Source organism: Sorghum bicolor, chromosome 9, assembly GCF_000003195.3.
Source record: "Sorghum bicolor cultivar BTx623 chromosome 9, Sorghum_bicolor_NCBIv3, whole genome shotgun sequence".
Classification (NCBI taxonomy): domain Eukaryota; kingdom Viridiplantae; phylum Streptophyta; class Magnoliopsida; order Poales; family Poaceae; genus Sorghum; species Sorghum bicolor.
In genome coordinates this window covers 55,973,041-55,998,959 of record NC_012878.2, presented here as the reverse complement: position 1 = coordinate 55,998,959, position 25,919 = coordinate 55,973,041, and the positions used below count along the sequence as shown (strand labels likewise).

The window sequence follows — 25,919 nt, the reverse complement described above, 5'->3', positions numbered from 1 at the left end:
ACATTAAATATAGACGAAAATAAAAATAAATTGCACAGTTTACCTGTAAATTGTGAGACAAATCTTTTGATCCTAAGTTACAGTAGTTTAATCTAAAATCTTTTAGCATCTAAACAAGGCCTAAATGACTGGCAGCTTCGGCTGATAAGCTTAAGCGAAGTGTCTATTCTCTCCGTGATGAGCTGCAGGACCAGGCGCTTGCGCTTATAGTCTTGCAATTGTTTGGTTGAACTTAGGGCCTGTTTAGATTGGGAACGAAAATTTTTTAGGTGTCACATCGGATATGTCGGAAGGATGTCGGGAGAGATTTTTAGAAACTAATAAAAAAACAAATTACATAGCTTGTCAGGAAACTTCAAGACAAATTTATTAAGTATAATTAATCAATCATTAGCATATGTGGGTTACTGTAGCACTTAAGGCTAATCATGGAGTAACTAGGCTTAAAAGATTCGTCTCGCGATTCTCAACTAAACTGTGTAATTAGTTTATTTTTTTATCTATATTTAATGTTTCATGTATGTGTCTAAAGATTCGATGGGATGGATGAAAAATTTTTGGGTGGGGAACTAAACAGGGCCTTATTAGCTGAATTATCAGCCAAACGAGAAGTGTAAGCTGATGTCACGTTGACCGCGCTTCTGGCTCCATGGTGCTTGCGCATCCCACCTGACGTCTCCGACCTCGGCGAGTCGTCGGCAATCCTGTGCCCATGCGGTCATGCCGCGCGGCACTGGTGCTGTAGAATAGTGAACAGTAGTAGAAGATTGGCACGTCAGCAACGGCGAGTGCGAGACCCGGGCACCCGGCGTGCGGGCATGTGCTGTGGGAGAATCGGGCGCGCACGAGAGGGGGCGCAGGTGCTTTTGGGCCGGTGCTTCGACCCGTGCAGCCCAACTAAGCCCATGAAGCGCCTGCTAGAAATTAGGGTTTACGAGCACGCCCCCGGTATAAAATAGGCGAGGCTCCGAGCCGCTTGGCCTCCCGCAGCCGCCATCCCAACCCCGGAACAGAGCAACGCGACGCCGCGGCACCTCATCTCCGGTAAGTGAGATCGCTTCTCTCACGGCATGCGACGATGATTTGTTAGGTCCGGTAGCGTGTTCTCGGCTGTATTTCGTGGTAAAGTTTGGGCGATTCCACTTGATGCTGATTTAGCGGTCATCACCGTGCTTAGTACACCACCAATCCAAGTGTTTGTATGATTCGGCTGGTGTTTTGTGGGGCTTAGTGTATACATGATGATTCGTCGTTGTTTAGGTTGCTGTAGTCTCCTCGCATCTTATTTTGCACTTGTTCTGTGTTAAGGTTGGCCTAAATCTATTCTTCGCTCAATTAGATCTGGTAGAGACATGTGCGTAGGGCTATCCGTCTTAGAAATACTCGGTCAAATGTTCAGCTCTAGCTAAAAACTGCCTATAGCTTCCTCTTGCAATCCTATGTCTTATGCATATGGTCAGATGATTATTTTTCTCCTTGTCTAATGTTGCTAGGGAATCTCACATTTGGCAGTTCATATTGATTGTTTAGGCGAAGGGAAATGGCAACCGTTCCTGGGGATCTGATCTGGCAGGTTGTGAGGAAGAACAACTCCTTCCTTGTGAAGCAGTTTGGCAACGGCAATGCTAAGGTGCAGTTCACCAAGGAGCCCAACAACCTCTACAACGTCCACTCCTACAAACACTCTGGTATGATGCTTCCTTTGAAGTTTCTGGATGTCCTGCATACATAACACATTGTGATTCTAGTAATATAAATAATAAATTACTTTTTTGCTGACTCCTTTGGCTGTTTTGTTCTGTTAGGCTTGGCGAACAAGAAGACTGTGACTATCCAGCCAGCTGCTGGAAAGGACTCGGCTGTGGTCCTCTCAACTACCAAGACCAAGAAGCAGAACACACCTGCTAAGCTCAGTCACAAGTCTGTGATGCGCAAGGAGTTCCGCAAGATGGCTAAGGCCGTGAAAAATCAGGTACTAGCACATGGAAATGCATATGCTTGTCTCTACGGTAATTGGCAGTACTCGTCATGCTATACATGGCAACACACAACTCTTTGTTTTATGTATTGGATATTATTTTCACACTTTGTTATTATAATAATCTGTTGCTGTGATGAGCCATAACAAATAAGAAGACCAACTGATCAACTGGTTCTTCGATGAAATATAAGCTGATACGCTTGGCTTCTGAGCTGCATTCTGGATATAGAGGTTTCATGTTCCTTTTTATTTAGCATTGTTTTTTAAAATAACGTGTTTGTTTGAAAGATTGTTATTTGTGATGTTGGTTTATATGGTGTCGTGAGTTTTTGTTGGTAGCTAAATTATCTTTATATGATTTGGTTCCATAGCTAGTCCAAGGTTTAGCTGTGATGAGCCATAACTTGTGAGAGAACCAACCGATCAATTGGTTCTTCGATGAAATATAAGCTGATACACTTGGCTTCTGAGCTGATCTTGCAGGTTACACAAGTCTTGTATGATTGAGGCCCGTTTTTTTCCCCTTTAGAGAAGTTTTGCTAATAATACTCGCTCAGTTTTTATTTACACTAGGATTGCCGATCCTGTTTGAACTTGCTGGTATACCATATAATTGCTGAATATTCTAATTTGCATTTTGTTCACCATGCAGGTTAGCGACAACTACTACAGGCCTGATCTGACCAAGCCGGCTCTTGCTAGGCTGAGCTCAGTGTACCGCAGCCTCCAGGTTGCCAAGTCTGGTGTCAAGAAGAAGAACAGGCAGCCCAAGCACTAAGCTTGTTCTGTCAAGGGGCTGTTGGTGCTCATAGTCCCAGCTTATGTTTATCTATGTTCCAACAGTTTTGAGACTTGAAGTGAGACTTGCTAGAACTAGAACAAACCATGTTAAGATGCTGCCGTGTGTCATTTCATAACAAAAAATTGCTTGGCTCTTGATTACTGCTTTGTTGCCGTGTCATTGCATGTCAAAAATTGCTTGGCACTTGATTGCTGCTTTGTTTGCAAACTTTTGCTGGTTGTGATTAGCCTCCCTGTTATTGGATTCTGTTTCGTTCCTGAAACTGGATAGTCGGGTGCTTTTTTTTTTATGTTTGTCTAGCCTATTGTGGCTTTGCATCCCCATTTGACTAAGCCCTCCAATTGCTTCATCGAGTTGTGTACTGTTTAAAATGTGTATGGCAGAGTTTGCCGCCCGTGCTACCCCTTTTGCGTAGCAGGCCTTGCCACGTTGTTCGGTCGACCTAGGGCAGAACCGTTGGCTTGGACGCCAAACCGAGCATCGTAGCAGAAACGATAGCAAGAGTTTTTTTTTGAGTGGATAGCCAGAGTTCTTGCTTGGAAATGATTTGTTACGGCCAACCATTGTCAGCCGAGCTGTTAGACGTCGCTACCATTAGTTTTAGCCGGCTGTAGTGTAAAGGTCGTTGATCGTTAATTCCTGGCGGGTCCTTCCGCGCATGACCGTTAGCTGGGGTAGCTAAAATTCAAATCATGCCATCTTCTACAGAAACTCTGCGAAAGTGTTCATATCAAGCACTTCAGGTTCAGCACACTAGATTCTTTACATTCAGACTGCATAGATTGTAAGCTTTGGTTGGCATCCTTATGTCGTGTGAACAATCTGCGCGTTGCCGTTCTCCTTTTTCACCGGCTCATCCTGCTGCTGCTGCATCTGGGTCCCGATCCGCTGCCAGACTGCCCGGTAGGCCATGAGGCCGAGCTTCTGTACCCTGTCGTACGTGGTCTCCGGGCGCAGCGGCGCGACGTAGAGGCCGACGGCGTCGAGCTGCCATCCGCTCCTCCCGTAGAAGCCGACGATGACGCCTCCCACCACCGGGAACGAGAACGGCGTGCCCTCCGCCGCGCCGAACGGCCCGTACGCCCTCAGGTTGGTCCGGAACGCCAGCGACCGGATCACCGGCGAGCCGCCGTGCGCGATCGGCGCGTAGTGCCCGCTCACCGTGGTCAGGTACTCGTCCGGGCAGCTCAGCTTGATCTGCGTACGAGCGTGCGCACGGTTCAGACTTCAGAAACCCAGCTGAGCTGTGTCACTGTCACTGTGACTGACAGACTGATGGCGGTGAACATGAACGTGCCTGAGTCGTGTGGCTGGCGGCGGCGCCTCCGTGCCGCTCGCCGGGGACGGCCAGGCCGTCCCTGTCGTACTCCACGCTGATGGATTCCATGCACCGGTGGTCGTAGGATATGGTGATGCTGCGGATCCCGGAGTGGCCGCCGTCGTCCCACGGGTGTCCCCCGGTGCCACCCCATGGCCCAACTTTCATCAGCTTCTTCGACACCACCATCTTCCTCTGATGTTGCTGCTGCCAAAAAGAAAAGAAAAGAAAATCAGTTTGGGATATTTCCAAATTTAGCAAATTCTGTATGCTTTGACCGTAGCATAATTTCTATAAAATGTTAAGGCCGGCAATCATAGAACTTCCTAGTTAGTTCCTCTATTTCAAAGGAAAAAAAAGTTTCGGCAGTTTATGTCTGAACATAGGCACACAGAGGTATGCAGGAAAGATGTGAAACTTCAGATGATTCCTAACTGCAAGAATGAAAAGCAAACGAACCGAATACTAGTAAAGTCCATGTGTGTGTACCATGTTTCCTTCCAAGAGTATTCAGAGCTGCACAAGTGGTGAAATTTGCAGATAAAGGTCCTGCAACAAGAGCAACGGTGCTTATAGATAGACAGAGAGCTACTGATGAAATTGCACAACAAAACAAAAGGTGTATCTCTTTTAAAGTGGCAGCAGGATGGGGAGGAAGGATAGCTGAGGATCAGAATTAGATGCCCTAAGGGCTAGGGAGTATACTGCTTTCTAGAATGATAAGCATATTGCACAAAGAGCACTTTGTTCTTCGACGAGAAGTCTCGTAGAATAATCTTGAAACTGTGGATAATCTACGGTTCAATTATAGCATTCCCCTGAAAAATTTCTATCTATATATATTTGGTAACTGTCTATGAAGTTACCTTCAAGAAAAAAGGAAGATCTAGCGATTGCGCTGCTCCCTTAAACTCCAAGTTCACAAGGTTTTGGTACTTCTATGTACATCAGATGGTGACTCGAAAAATAAGAAACGATGGTGACTCGAAACATTTTAGTCAAGCTAGGTATGCCGTGTGTCAGTAAGGGACAGACATGAAAGGTATGGGTTCTCTGATAGACGATCATGAAATTGGAGAATAGGATGCCATTGAGCTGATAGCATCATTGGTAAGGGAGAACAACTCATTCTGCTTATTTTTGCAGCAGTGTTCTTATTAAGCACAACATAGTGCCTTGCATCTCACTGTCACTGAATACTCCATCCCAAATTACAAAGTCATTCCAAGAATCTTAAAGAGTCAAAACATTTCAAGTTTGATCAAATTTATATGATAAGATAGTAACATTTATGATGCCAACTAAGTATCATTAGATTCTTCATCAATTATATTTTTATAGTATACCTATTTGTTGCCAAAAATCTTTATAATTCTCTATAATTTTGGTCAGGACATGCTTTGACTCTTCAAAATTCTTGAAATGACTTATAATTTGGAATAGGGGTAGTAGAATAAAGAAAGAGGAAATACAAACAACTTGTCCTGGGTGACTTTTGCTTAGGATTATTTTGTTCTTAATATCATAGTCAAACCGAGCGGATTAATTGTCAGAGTCTCTGATAAATTGCACGATATTCATTTGTATCCGGTCAGCCAAACTTGCACGTATGAATGAAATACTGAAATGTGAAACAGTCTACAAGGACATATTTGCCATGTGTCCAATAATCATTACGGAGAACTAGTTGGTTGCCACTGAACAAACAGGAGAATCTTAGCTGACAGCGTGCATAAAGTTCAAAAGAAGCCAACAATACACACAGCTAACCTTTGTAGAATTAGTAGTATGTCTGGAAAAAAAAAATTTAATGAAGCAGGTAAGAGGTAGCTGTCGTTTTTCCTGAAACTTCAGGTACATGCTTGGCCACATTTGCAGTAATAGTAATTATGGTGCCTGTGACTTCAAGTAAATACCTGTGTGACAGGGCATCCTCGTTTGTACTATTATTAGTAGCTCCAATTGACCATCTTTGTGACATCGTGCCGTCTCTTCTCTATGCTGTACTCTTTCATTATTGAGCAGACTGAACTTTTCCAAGAAGTTCAATACAAATTTGTCAAGAATCAATTACCATATGCTGTACTCTTTCATTATCGTACTGTCTCTATGCTGTACTCTTTCATTATTGAGTATGCGATATGCATGCAGGTGGTTTCATGGAACCAGACTGTACTGCAACCTAAAGCTCTGCTGATCTGTGCTTTGCTGGATACTCATATTATCAAGAACTAATCAAATTCTCTGATGAGGTGTACTGCTGTCTGGTGCCCAGACCATCCTGCGCTTTCACTTTCTTGCATTGGCTGCCAATTTTAAAAAAGCAAGTCCCCAAAATCACAATTATGAATTCTCTTGTATTAGTAGAAAAAATCTCTGCTACTAATTGTAGCTTTGGTTTTATGTGACTGAAAACCATCAGTCTTCTAACTTTACGCTAAATTATGGGCTGCCACTAATTATGAGCTGGCTGATGGGAAATAGGCCAGCCAGACTGTGAACGTGGGCCCACCAAACCTTCTCCTCCGCCCACCTATAAACACACGCGCTCTCACCACCTCCGACCTCACACACACACACACACACACAAATCGTTTGCAATTTCCCTACGAGCTCAGCTCAAAAGCTAGCGCAGGCAAATCTCTGTTCGCTAGCTTCCAAATCGTCATGGCCTCCTCCAAGATGTTGCGCGCCGCCGTCGTCGCGGCCGTCGCCGTATCCGCCTTCGCCGGCGTCGCCTTCGCCGCCGACGCCCCCGCGCCGAGCCCCACCTCCGGCGCCGCGTCCGTCTCCTCGTCGCTCGTTGCCGCCGTGCTCTGCCCGGCCGTCGCGCTCCTCCTCGGCAACCTGCGCCACTGATGATGTCTCCTAGACGAACGAGAGCCGCCGTAGTGCTGTCGACATGCGTCGCGTGATGCCTTCTTCTTGCTTGCCTGTGTGTGTTTGTGTTCCTGACCTGTGCTTTGTACCACCCCACCCGTGGAATTCTTTTGGTTCAGAGATTCAGATCGTTTCTGTAGCAGCATTGATTGATTCAGAGTGAACATCGTGTCGTTGCCCAGATTCTGTTTTTTCTTTAATTAAGGCCCTGTTTGGTTCCACCAACTAAATTTTAGCTAGCTAAACTTTAGTCACTTTAGTAGCTAAAGTTCCAAACACATTGACTAAAAGAAGCTAAAATAGTTTAGTTCCATTAGTCACCCAATAGTAGCTAAAATAATTTTAGCTAGCTAAAATTTAGTTGGTGGAACCAAACAAGGCCTAAGCAGGAACATTGAACTTAATTCGTCTGATGATGAGAAAATGTCGCTTCATCATGATTTCCCTCGTAGCTTCAGATTGTGACTTTTCACCCCCTCTTTTGTTTATTGCGAAGTGAAAGCCACGTATGTACGTATCGCCTTTGGGAGGTATTTGCATCTCATTCGCAGAGAAAAGCGACGCTTTTATTTTGAGAGATAAAGGGGGGCAAAGCGTAGAACTAAAGCAGGTTAACAAAGCAGCAGCTCTCTCGCTTTCTTTCCCTCTCTCCCTCTTTGCTGCTGTAAAGCACCGAGCGATACAAGCAAATAATGCAACCTTAATCTACTACCCCTTTTGTGCTGTTGAGGCTGCTCGTCGAATTCCTTTGAGTCCCAACGCCTGATTTGTTCTCTCTTGTTTTGGAAAAAAAAAAAATCAGACAAGCCTTGCTCGTCGCCGTCCGGCCGACTACGACGTGCCGTCCGCCACGAGGCTACGCGTTGAGGCAGCCACAGCCAGCCAGACGTGGCCAAGGCTACCTGCAGGCTGCAGCAGGCAAAATTCAAAAACTTTTTAAGATTTCTTGTCACATCAAATTTTACTATACATGTATGAAACATTAAATATAGATAAAAAAATTAATTGTATAATTTGTCTATAATTTATGAGACGGATCTTTTAAATCTTGTTAGTATATGTTAAATATCAAATCCAAATTAAAGTACGTGTCAAAATCTTAGATAAACTTAAGAAAATTTGACTTATCCTAAACTTACAATTGCACTTTTTCTTAGGATTTTTTTTCTATCTAACACTAAGAAAACTTCTACTTTTATTTGGCACCCAAACTTGACACTTCAATGATTTAAATTTTCAAGTCCCCAAAGAAAAGACTGCTTACCTCTGTTGTTTTTTTTTTCTAGTCGTGGCGTTCCCTTTTACTAGCTATTGTTGTTTTTTGGCCTTTTTATTTCCCACTGTCATGTTTCTCTTTAGCAAGCAAAAAGGAACACAAAAAAAAAAAACAAAGGCAGAACTATATTTTCGTCTGAAACTTGACACCGTTACAACTCTAAAGTAACGGGAGTGTCAGATAGGAAAGAAAAACTGAAAGGGGGGTAAATAAGAAAAGACAAGTTTCTAGTGTTAATAGGAATTTTTTCTATTTTCTAGGACGGAGAGGGTAGGTCTGTATAAAAACTACTGAAACTTTCAAAATTTACAAGTCTGTCTGTCCTGAATTACACAAAGAGGTGCAATCATTTGTGTTGCCTGAATCCTGATCCACTCACACTGGAGTGCTGGACAGTCTCATGCTCCTGAATGAATGTACACTGAACCTTTATACAGCACCATGAGAAAAAAAGAAACTATGGAAGGCCCTTTCAGATTCACATTAATTTTTATTGTCAGATAACCCGGCAAACTAGACGCGCCAGGACTGGCTAGCTTCGCGATCACGTTGATATTTGGCAGTGCGAAATTAACATGAGAGGCTTTGCAAAACAGCGTTGCTGCTTTACAGGGAACTGAATGGTTTGCTAATGTTCAGGAATTCCAGCTCCTGCTTCTCTCCTCTCTTTTTCTTCTGTGCAGTTCCTTACATTTGGTTTGTCCTCCGATCTCCACAAGCTAGTCCTTTTGGAACAAATTGATCTCCAGTAGCAATCGTGAGAAATGGTGACCTGTTGATCAGGCCATTCATTCAATCAGGATGCTTTATCATCGACCTCCATATGCTGGATCTGTCCTGGCCTTCTTTCTAATATTCAGCTTCTCATGTTCAGTGCTCTTTTCTTCTTTATTCCGAGTCACTATCCATGTCATGCATAGCTTTCAATCCCCTAGGGCGCTGCAAAATCAGTTCAAATGTCAGCTGACTGAATGAATTCCTCCAAGAGTATGAAATTGATAGATGTCGACATTCCACAATCCACCCACCTTCTTGGAAACCTTCTTCTCCCGGACTTCATACCTTTCGAGAGTCAAGTCACATAGCCACGTTCCTGGGCATACAAACTGCAAATGAACACTATTTAGGCAAGAATCACAGAATGATGGTTTTTCTCATATGCAAACTCAAGAGATACATAAAAATACAAGACAGAGTGTTCTTAAGGTTAGTTCCATGGATGCTTGGACCTCAAAACAAATCACATAGGAGTAATATATCAGTTCAGTTCATATCTAATATATTCTTTTCGCCAAAAAAAATATTAGATGTGAATTAAATTGATATAGCAAAGCAACTCTGGCTCAATAGCAGTAGCATATTAGCTAATCAATAAAACAATCGTGACATTCTCTGATGACATCAAGCTAGTAGGAAGTTCTGCAGTTTCAAATAAGAGCAGTTGCAGTGATAGTAGGAACCAGCAGTGCAACTGTGCAACTCATCAAGCATTGAGGGGACAACCAGATGGGAGGCATCAACTTATTTGCTTCATACAGAAGCATGCTATGGTGCTATGGGTGCTTCTTGGTAAGCAAATCAAATGTCCAGGTACCCACCGAGCGCTATTTTATTTGCAGGTCTCCAGTGTTCAGGGGACAGATCAGGCAGAGTTCACAGAGGCAGGTCTATGGTCCATGTGACCTGATGCCCTGTATGGCTGGATCTATTAATAATAGTGCATAAACAAAGTTAAAAATTACAACACTGGTCAAATTTATGTTTTCCAGCAGTAACCCTACAGTTTGGAGTATATTTTTTTAATGAACATGCACAGTACTGCTGTCTGCTGGCATTTGCATATTATGAGTTTGGAATCTCTCTGCGTGAAGCAAGGTATATTTACCTAATCCCTCTGTGCTCAGAAAAAAGATTCTAGGTTTGAGACAACTCAAACTTTCTTCAGTTTGACGAAATTTATAGAAAATAATATCAACATTTATGTCTTCCAATAGATTTACTATGAAAATATGTTCTATAATTAATGTAATGATAGTTATTTGGTTTTTTTGTATAAATTTGGTCAAATTTAAAATTGTTTAACTCCATGGGAAGCAAGAATTGTATTCTTTTGGTATGGAGATAGTATTACCATGGACAGCAACATAATACCCTATGCACATTGATGTGGATTGATCGCATTCAGTTTAACAGAAAATAATTTCTTCAAATCAGAAGCTATTATGATAGGGTCATACATTGACGGTTCTCTGGATGACCTTGGCTCTTTTCTTGGGTCTTTGAGGCAGTTTGGATCCTTTGAACACCAGGAAATCCTCTTCCTTTTCCCTGTTTGAAAGGGTGATTGCAAACTTTGGCCAGATGGACCCCTCACTCCCTGATGAAGAGCCTTTCTTGTCATCTGGATAGGTCTGTGGAACTCCATTGTTGTTGTTACCTCTACCAGGGCACTCCCTGTCTGGTGAAGCAACCGTGTGGATCCTGTTGTTCTGTTGTTGGCGTGCTGGCGATTTCATGATTGCAAACTCTTCTGAGTTCCTGCAAAATCAGTAACAACATAGATTAGAAGGGATGCAGAGAAGAATGCCTGATTATCAGTTTAATCTATCCAACAAAAACATCTTGTTGCTCTAAGTCATATGTAAGACAAAGCAAAGAACAAACATGATAAAAAGAAGGAAGCGACACACACTGAAGGTGTTCACATAATGGGAAAATATATGCATACAAGATATATTTCTACAAATTTGATTCATTGAGTTTTCCAGTAAACATAGAATGCATGAATTTTGATATTTTTAAATGAAAAAGGGACATACTGCAGTTCAATCTTCTGGCAAAAGGATGTTCAAATGGTTTCATTTTAAAAATGAAAATTAAATGCTAGATTTTTAACCCTCATGCAATTTATTTCAAAATATGATTAAATTCTGAAATAGGCAGACTGCATAAATTCATGATTCACCTCCAATTTAGGGGAGAGGGGCAACATAGAAGGCAAAAACTTCCACCTACTGCCTATATCAACGCTTCGTGCTGTCCAGGCAACAAGCTATGAATTCAAGGAGGCAAAAGGAAGAACAATGAATAAGCAGGCCCTCACCATCCACTTATACGTGTGGTGGTGACTGATCAAGATAAAATTGGTGTTTTCTTCAGAATCCAAAATTAGTCAACAAAATATAGTTTATATGACGTGACTAGAGTCCAAAGATAGCAATAGATGAAGGCAAAGAACACTCAGCCATCAACATTTATCGTAATGCTGATGAGTCGCTTTTTAAGAGAATACTGATAAGCTATTATTGACAGCAGTCTCATAGTTCTTTTTTTGCAATAGTTTCAGTGAAGGAACATCACAAATCAGTTTGAGAAAACTGTACAAACAAAAGGTCAGGTAAGTCATGTGATGCAGAAATCAAATTGGCGAATAAGCTAGAAATCTTGAAAATTTAGAGAATGGATCCAAATACAGATATTCAGCTGGAGAAGATGGAGATAAGGAGCCTGTTGGTCCTTAAACTCCAGACATCAATCTCACCTGGAATGAAAAGGAGAGGAGATAAGCCAAACAAGCTTCTAATTTCAGTGTTGTAACTACTATCAAGATTTCTGCTCTAAACACTATCTTCTTTTAGCCTTCCAGGCCTTATTTTTTGTGGGGAAAAAAAACAGGCCCAATTTTAGCGATGCAAGTAAATAAAAACCAACAAAACTGAATTGGGCAGTACTGGGCATGCGCTGCTCCATGCTCTAGAGGAAGAGAAAGCTGGACCAATCACCACTATAGGCCAACCCATGACAATGAGGCAATCATGTTTCAAAAAAAAAAAAAAAAAAAAAAAAAAAAAAAAAAAAAAAACACTGCTTCGCCTAACATGCGGGCTCCTCTACCAGAAAACTAGCAACTTTGGTATTTTCAGCTCTTCAGGAAAAAGACAGACCACATCTTCGAATTTGATGTCCAGTTGTCCACCATTCATTCAAATTGAATTTCTCTTCAAATCAAAACCAAACTAGATCAGGCCTCTGCCTTTTCTTGTCGACCCACGTGCCCAGGACGACATCACGTGATATCCAGTTGTTGCTTTACAAAACAGCCCAAAATGGGCAGTAGTTTAACGAGTAGCCACCAAAACAAAGCACACGCAATGGGCACATCGACACCACGAAGGAACGAACGATATAATAAAAATAATAATAAGAGAGAGAAAGAGAGGAGAGAGAGAGAGGCACAGACCTGAGAACACGGCGGTGGGTGTGGCCGGTTGGGTGGTGCTGGGCGGCTGCGGCAGCTGCGGCCGCGGCGCGGCGCTGGGCCTTCTCGGCAGCCGCGGTGGCGGCGGCCTCGACGTCGCGGCGCTGCACCTTGACGCAGCGAAGGCGCTTCCGGTTGCCCCACTGTAACAGCAGGTCGCGCTCCGTAGCGGTGCCCCCACCGCCGCCGCGCGAGGAGCCCCGCGTGTGGTAGTGGTTCCTCCCCTCCTTCTCCATTTCGCGACGAGCTGAAATTCCATGTAGACAAAGGGATGAAATGGTAGTAAAATTTAGCTCAAATCAGACCATTCAAAAAAATCTCAAGAGAAGAGAAGTCATCTGCTTTAATTCTCTGCAAAGGAGGAGAAACTGAAAGGTAGGAGACTGATTGAATTTCAGTTTGATTTTACCCCCCAAAAAAGTATATTTTGGAAACGGGTAGTAATTCCACTGACCAATCAAATCCTGAGATAAAACGGGATGACCACTAAAATCCAACTCGACTTTAACTGACTAATCACATATGGTGAGCTGCTGGTTTTCTGATTGAACCCATGTCAGATCAGAAAAAAGGCTAAAAGAGATCGAATTGGAATAAAAATGTAATTGAGCTCAATTTAACTCATTAGCTCAACAGTAAAATCGAAGAAAACAAGCAATCAATCAATCAAATGAAATCTGAACTCTACGGTGTATTATACACAATTTTGCGTTCTCAATAATTCAGCAATCAAATGGAAAGGGAATTTTGAGAGCGACAACAGATTGGGATAAGAACAAGAAAGACCAATCAAGCAAGGAAGAGAACAACTTCCTTGTAAAAGGGGGAAAGACTGAAATGTGCAGGCTTCACAAATATGATACAGAACGCCAGACAAAAAAAAAACAGGGGAAAACGGAGGAGATCCAAACCACAACCAGCAACCAACCTAAACAACTCCAGACTCTGCTTCCTTCTCCGACCGAACAACAAAGGAATACCAAGTGAAAATTGGTAGAGATTGTTAGGCAAATCGTTCGATCCGAATCAGTAAACTCCCAACCAGCTCCAAATCACGGGAATCGCAAGCCAAGCAGCTCAGATTGCGCTTGATCGCAGGGAAAACTGGTTCAAATCGTGCCGGAATGCAGCTCCCGGAGAATCGAATTCAAACAATCCACTTGAGATATCCCCGCACTTCATGTGGGATCCCCGAATCACAGAACCAGAGGAATCCGAGCACAGGAAGAGAGCTGAAAGTGGGAGAGAATCCAATCCCAACAAGAAAAAAAAGGGGGGACGGATCGTTCAGATCAAACAACCACCCATGAAGAACCTTATACGTCGAGAATTCAAACAAATCACAAAATCCAAAGGGACCATGGTGCGAACCTCCAAACTCAAATCCGCGCCAAAATTACAGCTGCAAGCAGCAACGATCGAGGAAAAGAGCAAAGGAGCCGCAGTTTAGCGGACTGGGAAGAGCAGTACCTTCAAATACTGCGCGTCTCTGTGCCCAATTCACCTTCCAGCTCTATCAATCCTCCTCCGCTTCCCCTTCTCTTCTCCTCCAGAAGAATACAGATCAAGCAGAGGAACGGATTCTTCCTTCAAGGCAGAGGTTTCGCGGTAAACGGAAGCAGAGGAAATTCCGGACGCCCCTCTGTGTCCCCGAGTTCCTCCCTCCCCTTCCTCTCTGGATGCCAGGTGAGGAGGAAGAGGAAGACGAAGGCCTTTGCATTTTTTATATGCCTTCTCCCCCGCTCCGCTCCTGACCCGTCGCGCACACCCGAGCCGGATCCTATCGCCGCTGCGCCGGGCCATCTCCCGCCGCTGATGTCACGGTGGACTGCCTGGATTCACCCAGCTCGTCACTCTTCTTCCCTGCTGCCGTGCTGGGACTGGGAGGCTGTCCAGATGTTACTACTTCCTTGGACGAGCGACTTTGGTGGGCCTTGGATCGGGCCGGCGTCTAGTGGGCCAGCCCAATCTCTGGCTTCGACCAGCTGAAAAGACATTGACCGCGGCCCAATTTCCCAATGAATTGTTTAGTTCGCTCTAAAAACCAAAAAATTTTCAAGATTTCTCGTCACATCGAATCTTTAGGCACATGCATGAAACATTAAATATAGACGAACATAAAAACTAATTGCACAGTTTACCTGTAAATCACGAGACGAATCTTTTGATCCTAGTTATTCTATAATTGGACAATATTTGCCACAAACAAACGAAAATTCTACTGTAGCGAAATCTAAAAAAAATTCAGATCTAAACAAGGGCAAAATTGCAAACCGTTACTGCTACGTAACTACGTTTCTTGTTGGTTCATCCATTTTTTGATTACGTACATTTCCAATTACGAAACTAATAGGTCTTTCTACATATACATTATACAAGAAAAACCATATGTATTGCATAGACCTGAGATCAAATGCGAGCATGCGGTGACTTGTCACTGCAAGTTAATTCCACCATAGAATGAACAGTCTGATACTGTACGAAAAGTGCTAAGTTTTTCTTTTTGTCGAACCGGTTTTTAATTAATATAAAAGAAAAGAGGCTAACTACAGTACAAAGGAAAAAAATCGAACAATTGTGTACGTGGATAGAAAGATCTTCTGAAGATCCAAACATAACTTTTTTTTGAATGGAAAAGATCCAAACATAATAACTATATAAGTGCTAGACCTTCAAGGTTCTTCTAGATTAAACGAGAAGACATTTGCATCCAGAAGTTTTTATTAAAAAAAAGCATTTGCATCCAAACTCACTCTCTCAAATCACATCAAGGGTTTGAAAAAAGTAGTCTCTTTTAGAGTTTTTATTCTCATTCAGAAAAGTGACTTGCATCTTCTGCACCATTCAAGATGATGCAAGTGAACTACGCTTTAAAAGAGAGGAAGAAAGCGAGTACAAAAGATCATGTAATCTAAAAAAATGATGCAATGTTCACTGTCAAAGATTGGTGTTTTCCCAGAACAACTTTTTTTTGTTCGTCTGGACTGGTAGAAAACCATTCTTGAACATATGAAGTGCAATAGTATTTTACACCCAATGTACAGGTAGTTCATTGTGAGCTTTGGTGGCTGAATGAGAAGTTGGAAACTGAACAGGACATAAGGTGGTCTTATCAATTCTTTGATTTATTAGGCTCCTGTAAACTCATAATTCAAACTTGGTTTGGTATCGCTAAGCTGAAGAGTCCAGCTATTTATACAAGCATTCTTTCAAAACAATGCCAGCAGTCAGTTACCAGTATACGAGTAAAGTTCAATGTCAAATACATCCTTCAATATAATAAGTTCCGCAGAAAGCATGTATATTCCCCTTCTCATCACTGACTAAACTTGTGATAAGAAAATGGGACAAACATGGCAATATGAACAAACAAATCACACAGAGAGAAGATAAACAAGAGAGAACAAGCATGACAAGATCAGCAACAGCAAGTTGAAGTCTCCAAAGCACAAAAATAATGGACCAAGTACTAACAACAGGCTTATATCATTTATTAGATGGGGGGCACTAGTATGCATAAATTAATTTATCAAATTGGGATCACCATTATGCATATATAACTTACGCATTTTAACTAACACATATTGGAGATTACTCCATAACTAATTGAATGGGAGTTGCTGATCAAGCACAGAGCATCATTATTAGCAATCAGCTCGAGGTATTATTAGCAATCCTTCAATCTTGTTAGTGGTCATCCTCATCCATTTACAAGCTCATATAGTGGCTACCTTGTTCGGCAGTATCTTCAAAGTCCATGGTTTCCAGCTGCAATTTTCACTGATAATTACAGAACATTTACCAGCCCCCTTGGACTTATCTGTTCTCTGCCTTGAAGGTACTTCTGCAAATGCGTTAAGCCCACCATCCACAATCTGGTGGCAAAGTAGAAAGAGTTAACTAGTGCCTTGAGAATTACTTGCACCGCATGACATTACATGAACACAAGAAATGGTTCCCCTGGCTAACCGTGGGCGTTCGGGTTACCCGGTTTTTTTGGGTCGGGTAGTTAAAAATTCGGGTAATGAAAATTATTATCCGATATTAGTCTCGAAAAAACACTACCCGCAATTTCCATTCGCTTCGCCGGAACATACTCTGAGCTGAAACCTCCAGATCCTCTACACCCCATGAATCAACAACCTTGGTTATCAATCGATTGATGCCGCTTGAACACTGGGTAGCAAAGAACTCGAGCCTCAGCTTGCGGACACTCCAGAGACCCAAAGCACCTCTGTCGTGATCATCATCCGCGTCAAGGAAGTTTTTTATGGACGCGGCCATAGTGCGCATGGCACGGCGTTGATAACGCTCGATGCTGGCGCAAATCGCCTTGAGATTGATTTGGAGACCATAAGTATAACGAGCGCCTTCGCGGTGGGCACGGATGCAACGGTGGTACCGCGGCGGGAGTATGTCACTGACCCTGAAATCAAGTGAGTCGAGAGACCACGGGGGAGGGAGGCCCAGCGCTTCGAGAGGGTCGCGGTGGCTAGCACAGTGCGGGTGTCGAGGCGGCGCAAGATGAGGAGCAGTAGGTCGTCGGTGAGGGCGCTGAGGCGGTCGTCACTGCAGGACGCGCGCAGCCCGCGCCGCCGGCACGAACCCTGTCTATAAATGGCAAGAGCCGAGCAGACGGCGGTGAATCGGGCAGGCAGCGGCGGTGGCGCGCTTATCTGGTGGCCCGGCGTTGCGGGTGCGGCTAAATGGAGGCACCCGCATCAGAAATTATGGCGCGCGGCGCCCGACCGAGGGTGAAGACGATTGGTGGTGGCAGGGGTGACCGTCGACGGACTCCGTCTGCAAGGCACCAGCGGCAGCTGTGGTCACCGGTCGGAACAAATCTTTGGGATATGGCAGTGGGATCTCTGGCAGTGGAAGGCGGAAGATTGCGGCAGAGGATGGTCGCAGAAGCGGATCCCGTAGGTGATCTCAGCGGCGATAGCAGGAGGAGATGAAGGAGCGGGCTCGATGATGAAGCGGCTGCAGGAACAGGGAAGTTGTGGACTGTGGAGGGAGGCCGTCGGCGGATTCCGATCCGGAACAGGGAAGTTGAAAAAAAATATTCTTGTGGGCGGGGTAGAAGCGGAAATCATAGGGACGTCCACGCACGCTCGGAGCCTCGGACGGGAGCCGCGCGCCGAACGGCAAAGTGCATACTGCGCCGAACGAAGTGCAGAACGTTGGACGGCCCATGACCGGCCCATAACAAGCACAGTATGCAGTTCGTAATAGCCCTTATCATTTAGACTGGGCAGGTTGTCGCCGTTCAATTCTCTCTTATTTTCTTTTCTTGTTTCTTTTCTACTATTATTAATTTTTTCTGTGATTTTTTATTATTCTCTCCTTTTTTTGTATTTTTTACATTTCATTTCTTTCATTTTACTATGGTCTAATTAATTATTTTTATTTTCTTTTTTCTTATTTTTTCTATTTCTTTTTACCTTTTTACTATTTTCTTGCTTATGTTTCTTTCTTTTAATTTACTATATGACATTTTTTACTTTCATTTTTTTTATTTCATATGTTATATGATATACATGTTATGTTTGTGTAGTAAACATATAATGTTTCTTACTTAAATTACTCATTTATTTTATTTTCTATATTATTATTATTATTATTATTATTATTATTATTATTATTATTATTATTAATGTTTTATGTGCATTTTTTCTTCTTTGCTATTTTTCTCTAAATAATTACTTTAATAATTTTTATTGGTTTACTTTTATATTTTTCATTAGGTAGTATGCCCGTGCGTTGCTACGGGACAACTAAAATTTTATACTAAAAACATACGCATTGTACGCTAAAATAACAATACTATAATTGATATATGTTTCTTTCATGCGCTAATACATCCACGAACTTCATACCATCCTGTACACATATTTGAGTATATATGTAAATACTAATGCCTGTCACATGAGTAATACTGCACGTCTTAAAAACCTCATAAAACCTTTAAACAACTCATCGTATAAATGTGTCGCAAAAGTCAGATTCATTAATATTGATGTCTTGTATATTGTATAACCAGAAGGAGCTTTTAGCTTGTTCAAATTTCACTGCACCATCACCCCTACTTTTGGATGCGTTTGGTTGAGGAGCTATAAGTTGATTAAAAACTACATGAATCTCTCTCAGGTACAAGCAGACTCTAGACGTACTGCCCCTCATTCAAAAATATTATTCTAGTAGATTCTACTGAGCACCCAAATAATGTTAGAAAAAAGGGGTTACGTTGATGCTCAAACGTACAACTCAACTCAAAAGGAATTGACGTGTTGCTCCTGCTGTTGATATCAGTTGATATCTAAGTATTGTGATGTGGATATCAAAAAAAATCTGTATAATGTTTTTCTTATTTTTCACACCTTAAGGATCCACGTTCACCACCTATGCGCGTGGTCGCACGACGCTCGGACCACCCTTGCCGAGCTTGTCCTCTTTGTGTCGTCCTCAAAGCTCGACGTGTACACTGAACACTAAAAACATCTCATTCCTGCAGAAAAAGACGATGAAATAGCAGTCCGGTGAAGTACCTTAATATAATTCATTAATGGGACCAAGATCCAACTATCCAAGAACTATCCAATCTACAAATTTGAAGATAATATATGCAGTCACATTGAAAACAAATTCAGCTCACTTGTATCAGCTTGCTTAGGAACATCCCCTGAAAACAGTGTGCCTAAACTTCTATAAAGTGCAGTGCGCCACTCAAATTTCAGTATTATTAGCACAGATGTAAATAGTCATCTTACAATCCGCAAACCATTATTACGGAACAATAGTCCACTACACTTCCGGATAGTGCACAACAGAGTCTAAAGAATTGGATTGAACACATACCGAGGAAGTTAGCCTGGTACCAGATGTGACAGATCTTTGCATAGTTTCTGTGAAATAATATGTTTACATTTCCTTATATCCAAAGTTCAGCTAGGCGCTAGGCGCTCTCTAGGCGATGACCCCTAGCCTAGCGCCTAGGCTAGCCTAGGCCAGCCTAGGCGTTCCTAGGTGTTTTGCTAGGCATTTTGCCAATTTACTAAATAATATATATACATATATATATATATATTATATACAGCAGAAAATGCTGAATTAATAAGAAGCATATACTAGCTGAATCTATATAAAATAGAGGGTAGTAGACATATCTTAGTGGCTTAGGCTCAATAATCAATAGACATGTTGTTCTTAGTCCTACAGCAAGGATTGACAGCTTGCAAAACTTAATACTTCAATACACAGCAAGTAGTTCATCAAATAAATAGAAAATAGCAAGTTGATACTTATCTGTTTACCAGTCATCTCCCATCCATTCAATGAACACAGCATAGCAGATCAGCAACAGCTATTAATCAGAGACAAGTGGACAGGACAGCAGTACAAGTGCACAACACAATTCATAAAAGGTCTTGTTCAGACAACACATAGTTCTCAGAAAAGAAGAAAAACAGTCACACAGGCACACAGTAGCAACAGTTCACAAGTTTAAGACACACATTGGCACATTGCACATATATGCATGAATGCATCACAAAAGATAAACCATGACATGCGAAAAGGCCCCAGGACCATATCATCTTCCTTCTTCAATAGGGTTCCAAGTAGTCATCCTCATCTTCATCAAACTCTTCTTTATCAGATTCAAACTCTTCTCCTTCATAGAGCTCTCTCACTCTAGCACTCCTACGCAGCTGAAGTTGTTCTTCTGCTCCCACTGCATCTCCAAGAACAGACCAAGGTATCCCAGTACCTTCCATCTCTTCTTCCTCCTCCTCATCTCTATAGACCACTAATGCAGAATCATCTCCATTCTCATGCAAAAATCCTTGAGCTTCAGTTGTATCATTAGACAAGAGAACATCAATGATCTTCTTTGACTTGATTTTCTCTCTCTTATTAAGCAGCTTGGAGTTGAACTGAATGTAGACTAACTTGTTGAGACGTGTTGTAGTAAGCCTATTTCTCTTCTTAGTGTGTATCTATAGATTTAAAATAAGAACATGTTCAGGTCTGCAATTTAATTCAAAAACTCCTGAAATGTTGACAGCAGATAGCTACTTACCGCTTCAAACCCGCTCTAATTTCTTTCACAACTAGAGCTACTTGATGTCAAAGAAAGGATCCTTGTTGCCATCTTCTGTAAGGCTGGTACTTCAGTTCCATACAGCCGCCACCATGATGCTGGAATGAATGAAAACACCACTTTTAGTTAGTAGGTACAATTAATTTATTGTGAGCTGAAAACAACAAACAATCATGTTGTAAATGGTACTACCTCTACCTAGGTTGTAATCAAAATTTTGGAAAGTCCTTGCCAGCTTCTTGCTAAATGGTCCTTCCCTGTTTTGAAACTTTCTCAGGTCAACATGGGCAGCCTGATCTTGCTTATCTTCATCATGATAGTAGAAGGTCTCCACACAACTAATAAATCCTTCTGGGCTCATCAAAGATTGCTGGATTAGCATAACTGTAGTGTGGATTCAGCAAATAAGCTGTCAAATGCAGTGGAGAATCAAGTCTTCCCTTCATCTTCTTGTCAACAATAGCAATGACCTCCTTGAACCGAGACTCATTATTGCCCAAGGACTCCTTGATCTCTTTCTTTGCCTTTAGTATTTCTCCATAAACGAAACCCATGGATGGTTTCACATCCCCATCAACCAAGCGGAGAACTTTGAACAGTGGCTCAAAAACACTCACGGTTAGCTTCACATCCTTCCAGAAGGTTGGATTCAATACAATAGCCGTGGCATCTTTTCCTTTCTTTGATTTTACATCCCTCAGTGAGTCCCACCTATTATGAACCACCATCTTTCTTAGCTGGTCCTTCTTCTCTAGTATGCTATTCAATGTGAGAAAAGTTGAAGCAAACCTAGTCACTCCTGGCCTTACTATCTCTTTCCCCTCTGTGAAATATCTCATGCATTCTAATGTTCTTGTGTGCCCATAGACAAATATAGTGAATGCCTTTGCTTGCTCAATCACCTTCTTGAACCGAGCCAAATTGCCAATTCCTTACAGCATCAGGTTTATTGTGTGGGTTGCACAAGAGGTCCAAAATATTTGTGGTCTCTTCTCAAGCAATAGCTTCTTTACTCCCATGTTGTTAGAGGCATTATCTGTCACTACTTGCACAACATTTTCTGGACCAATGTCTTCAATTGCTTTGTCCACTAGTTCAAAGATGACTTCACTTGTGTGTGACACATCTGACATCTCCATTGAGCTGATAAAGCTTGTTCCATCAGCACAATTGGTGCACAGGTTCATTATGCTTCTCCTCTTCCTGTCTGTCCATGCATCAGTCATAATAGAGCACCCATTCTTCATCTTCTCGGCTTCACATTCTTGCAGCAACCTCTTGGTTCTTGCATATTCTTCTTCTAGCAATTTCTCTCGCAGAGAATCCTGACATGGAGGTTCAAGTCCAGGTCCAAACTGGCCAATGGCTTCACACATCTGCTTGAACTCATCATTGTCACATGCATTGAATGAAATTCCTACCAAAAAAACATAATAATTAATGTTCTGAAATGTTTCCTACATTCACAAATGACACAACAGTACATAATAACAGAAAAGTGAATTACCATGAGTATAGACCCATCTTGCAATATATTTGTGCACCTCATGTGTTCTTTCTTTCCACAACTCCTTGTTCAGCCTCTGTTGCTGCAAAGATTCACTTCTGGTTGCTTTAGGATCAATAGCCTTTGTCCATTTGTCCATGGGCCCCAATTTGTGAGGCTCTGAACTTCCAACACAGGTGACTTCCTCTGACTCTTCTCCAACTCGAGATACATTCACTTCCTCTCTAAGTTCTAGCTCACGAACCACCATCTCTGCCCTCTTCCTTTTTGCACCATCTATTGATTTCTGGCACTTGTCTTTAGCTTTATCTGTGCTCTTTGGGCATTTCGTCGCATTCTTTCCATCATGGGCCACATGCTGCTTCAAACGATAAATTCCCCCTTGCATCACCTTGTTACAGAATTTGCACTTCACCTTGTCCTTGTTCTTAGGATCAACAAGAACCCCGTATTCCCATCCCACATCATCTGAATTCCTTTTCAAGAGATTTACTCCTTCATTCTCACGTGCAGGTGCAGCAGCTGTAGTATTTGTTTCTGTTGTTGACATCCTAAACTCAAGGCTCAAGGGTTCAGTGAGCAACTAACAAGTCATTGACAAGAAACCTAAACTCAAGTAGCTGCAGCTAAGCTATACTGCTAACTGCTATACACTAGCTTTAGATTTAGTCATTTAAAGTTCACATAATCCATTCAGATTCAGTCAAACACAAGGACAAGCTATACACTGCCTTAACCAGAAAGTATCAATTCAGGCAATGACAATAGCACATCACTCAATAGCAAAGCAATGCATTCAGAATCAGTCAAAATCCATCCACATACAAAAGCAGGGGAGGGGATCAGAAGCAGCCAATGGGGGAGGGGATTCACCTTGCCACCTGGGGCTGCCGCTAAGGGAGGAGTCGAGGAGATGAAGAAGTCGTCGGGGGAGGGGAGCAGGACTGCAGGAGCAAGCAGACGTCGGGGGAGGGGTGCGCCCGCTGGTGGACGAAGCCGGCGGGAGGGATGCTTCCAGGCGGGCACGAGCACGACCGGCGGCGAGGACGAGCTTCCAGGCAGGGTCACAGGCGCAGCAGGGAGGTGAGCAGCCGTCCGAGCCCGTGGCTTCCTTTTTGCCCGCGCGCGGCCTCATCCCCCTCTTATCCTTCCCGCGCGCGGCTTCCTTTCCCGCGCTCGAAGAAAACAGCGTGTGCGACCGCGGGAGCGGAATTTTTTGTGCGACCGGCTGCTGCGTCCGCCTCCGCGCCGCCTAGAACGCCTCCGCGCGCCGAATCGCCGCCTCCGCGCCGCCTGGAATCGCCTAGGCGCCGCCGTCGCCTAGAGCTCCGCCTACCCCCTAATCTAGGCGGACAGGCCTCGACTAGCGCCTAGTCGCGCCTAAGGCGACGCCTAGCGGAACTTTGCTTATATCCTCGATTATGATTGCTGATCTACAAGATTGATAGCTGAGTTAGTACAAGTACCATGATATATTGATAACTGTTATAGGAGCTATCGGAGATTAGTGCATTTTATAGAAACCAGATTAAATAACGTACAATACCAAATTCTAGGCAAGTAGGCATCACCGAGCACTGTGCACAACACAAAAATTCTTCGCTAAGCACGCCTTTAGTAAATATTGATAGTGTGTCAGTTCAATAGAAACCAAGCCAATCAAAATTATCAAGTCATAACAATTTTAGTAAAGAAAAGAAAATAATAGGTGGTTTGTACCTATACACAAATAGGAAATTATATCTCAACCGGACAAGAAACCATTCAGGCAAAAATCTTAGGAATTGTATAAGCTCGTTCAAAACAGGGGACAGATGCTAGGAGCCTGGGATGGAGGTGTGTTGTACCTATATATGAGTACGGAGTGAGCGACGGTGAGCTGGGATAGAATGGATTCGGTTGCCGCATCTCGAACCCGTGTCGCTGGCGCCCCCACATCCCAAGCCCATGCCTCCGCATCCCGAGCCCTCCCATGGCTGCCTCCTAGGGCACGCACCACATTATCCAGTAGTCCTCGTAGTGTCAGACACGGTCCCTGTCGACACCGGTGGTCAGAGGCAAACCGCAAGAGACCGTGGGGGAGAGGAGGCGGCCCCGCCCGGCTTCACGCCTCGATAGATGATGGTGCCCTGCCACGGCCTCACCTAGACCAGAGGTGGCGTGCTCCGTCGTGTTCTCACCTTGCCAAGTGGTGGTCCCTTGCAGCCTGTCTCAACAACGGCGGTGGCCTGCGCGTCCATAAGGTCGCACGATGTGGCATGTATTGGCTCAACTTTGCTCTTAGCAACTTCATAATCTGATAGGAGGTCCATAAACTCATTGAGCCATGGATTTAACCATGTCTTACCTAAGAAGTTTGTGCTTCATCATCCCCTGTACAATTGCTATGTTAATTTACAAATCGGAGATCATGTATACTAAGAACATGAGAACTGAAGTGCATCTATTTACAGGTCATGGACCCTCATGGTTATGTAGAAAGAGGACGAGTTGGTATTTGGGACCAACTGATTTTCATCGGACATATTTTATCGGTCAGTTCAACGGACACAACTGAAACCCACATAAACAATGCTATAAGCAAACAGTCTATAATGCGGCAAAGTTTAGCAAACAATAAGATGCAGCAAAGTTCAGAGTAGCCATCTCAAGTTGTAAGTGAAAACTAAAGACTGCATGTACAAATAGTTACCAGCAAGCATGATTGGCCGATGACTCATCTGGAGATGCAACCAAAAAAAAGAAACTAATGAGTTTTGTGAAATGTAAGTCCTGTAATAGAGGTCACATATGTACATTAGACCCCTTATTGTGACAAGAAGCAATTTTCAGCAGCCGTCAGAGTCTATAAAATGGTTATAGATTCATCAATCTTTAATAAATTCAGATAGAAAAACATTACTTGCCTGTAGGTACCTTCACAGCCAACAACCTAGAAATTTGCATTGAATACCAAGACAATCTTTGCAGATATATGATCCAACCAAAGAGTTTTCCTCTTGTACACCTTATCTAAGTTTTTTTTGTTGAAAAGGCACCACCGACACTAATCACATAACCTGCAGCACCTTCTATAGGCCTTTTTTTTTACTTCAAGGCAGACTGCCAATGAATCCTTGTTGTCTTTCTTATCTAATACATGTATAGAAAGAGCAAGGTAGATCAAAGAACTTGAAAGGCTGGAACAATAGATCTAGTGCGTTCTACACTCAGAGGTTCACCTGGCCTGTGACGGGACGATGGAGGTGGGTCGTTGTGCTTGCCATGAGGCCGCGCGAGTGGATCAGCGGACGGCGTCAACGATGTGGCGGCATTTTACGATGGAGGCGTCGAGGCACTCGCTCGTACAACGCCATCTTGGTCCTCGGCACCGTCGGAGTGCTCAACGCCAACACCATGGATGGGGAGGTCGGGGCGGCGCACCAGTCAAGAGGGGCTGCATGCGTCTCCGCTAACAGATGCAGGGGGCCGCGTGCGCCGCCGCCATCAGAAACCGCAAGGTAAGAAGAGAGGTGTGGCTAGGGTTTGAGGGAGGCGAGGCGCTAGGCACGACGCTTGTGTCCGTGGTCACCTCTCGTGTGCGGTCTGGAAGAGGACTCGGAGCAACCCGAAGCCCCACCTGTCGGCGCGCGCACTATAAAAATCGAAAGTACAGCGCACACGCCGCGGTATCGCAAGGGGGAGGCAGGCAGACGAACCAAACAATTGTTGCACCAAAAAAATGTCCACACTTTGTTCTTTTTAGTTGTAGGAGATATTATCTCATATACATGTGATGTTCAAATAGCATATATGT

At 43.2% G+C, this 25,919-nt stretch overlaps 5 protein-coding genes and 1 pseudogene across 17 annotated transcripts; 1 reads left to right on the top strand and 5 right to left on the bottom strand.

The window, feature by feature from the left end:
- Positions 889–3,021, top strand: LOC110430020 (60S ribosomal protein L28-1-like). 3 transcript variants are annotated; one of them, XM_021446854.1, is made up of 4 exons: positions 889–1,044; positions 1,531–1,688; positions 1,806–1,972; positions 2,634–3,021. In XM_021446854.1, exons 2-4 carry the CDS (start codon positions 1,541–1,543, stop codon positions 2,757–2,759), a joined length of 441 nt encoding a protein of 146 aa, XP_021302529.1. In that variant the 5' UTR covers positions 889–1,044; positions 1,531–1,540; the 3' UTR covers positions 2,760–3,021. The 3 variants fall into 3 exon arrangements, with proteins under 3 accessions (XP_021302529.1, XP_021302530.1, XP_021302531.1); XM_021446855.1 differs by having other exon boundaries at positions 934–1,044; positions 1,513–1,688; XM_021446856.1 differs by having other exon boundaries at positions 984–1,044; positions 1,494–1,688.
- On the bottom strand, positions 3,459–4,720 carry LOC8068995 (jacalin-related lectin 19). Its single transcript, XM_002440118.2, has 3 exons — positions 4,591–4,720; positions 4,081–4,308; positions 3,459–3,980 (listed from the first exon to the last, which is right to left on the bottom strand). Exons 1-3 carry the CDS (start codon positions 4,591–4,593, stop codon positions 3,588–3,590), a joined length of 624 nt encoding a protein of 207 aa, XP_002440163.2. The 5' UTR covers positions 4,594–4,720; the 3' UTR covers positions 3,459–3,587.
- LOC8061082 lies at positions 8,522–14,265 on the bottom strand. The gene is made up of 5 exons (XM_002440117.2): positions 13,986–14,265; positions 12,498–12,762; positions 10,495–10,795; positions 9,286–9,363; positions 8,522–9,196 (listed from the first exon to the last, which is right to left on the bottom strand). The coding sequence occupies exons 2-5, from the start codon at positions 12,749–12,751 to the stop codon at positions 9,146–9,148; spliced, it is 684 nt and encodes a 227-aa protein (XP_002440162.1). The 5' UTR covers positions 12,752–12,762; positions 13,986–14,265; the 3' UTR covers positions 8,522–9,145.
- LOC110430488 lies at positions 15,539–17,236 on the bottom strand (annotated as a pseudogene).
- On the bottom strand, positions 19,895–25,740 carry LOC8061080. 11 transcript variants are annotated; one of them, XM_021447539.1, is made up of 8 exons: positions 24,816–25,740; positions 24,575–24,676; positions 24,304–24,496; positions 23,971–24,158; positions 22,124–22,674; positions 20,809–22,033; positions 20,596–20,714; positions 19,895–20,512 (listed from the first exon to the last, which is right to left on the bottom strand). In XM_021447539.1, the coding sequence occupies exons 3-6, from the start codon at positions 24,433–24,435 to the stop codon at positions 21,549–21,551; spliced, it is 1,356 nt and encodes a 451-aa protein (XP_021303214.1). In that variant the 5' UTR covers positions 24,436–24,496; positions 24,575–24,676; positions 24,816–25,740; the 3' UTR covers positions 19,895–20,512; positions 20,596–20,714; positions 20,809–21,548. The 11 variants fall into 11 exon arrangements, with proteins under 11 accessions (XP_021303214.1, XP_021303217.1, XP_021303215.1 ...); XM_021447542.1 differs by lacking the exon at positions 24,575–24,676 and having other exon boundaries at positions 24,816–24,843; positions 25,030–25,740; XM_021447540.1 differs by having other exon boundaries at positions 24,304–24,676; positions 24,816–24,843; positions 25,345–25,740.
- LOC8061081 lies at positions 20,120–21,344 on the bottom strand. The gene is made up of 4 exons (XM_002440116.2): positions 21,087–21,344; positions 20,809–20,986; positions 20,665–20,714; positions 20,120–20,512 (listed from the first exon to the last, which is right to left on the bottom strand). Exons 1-4 carry the CDS (start codon positions 21,342–21,344, stop codon positions 20,120–20,122), a joined length of 879 nt encoding a protein of 292 aa, XP_002440161.2.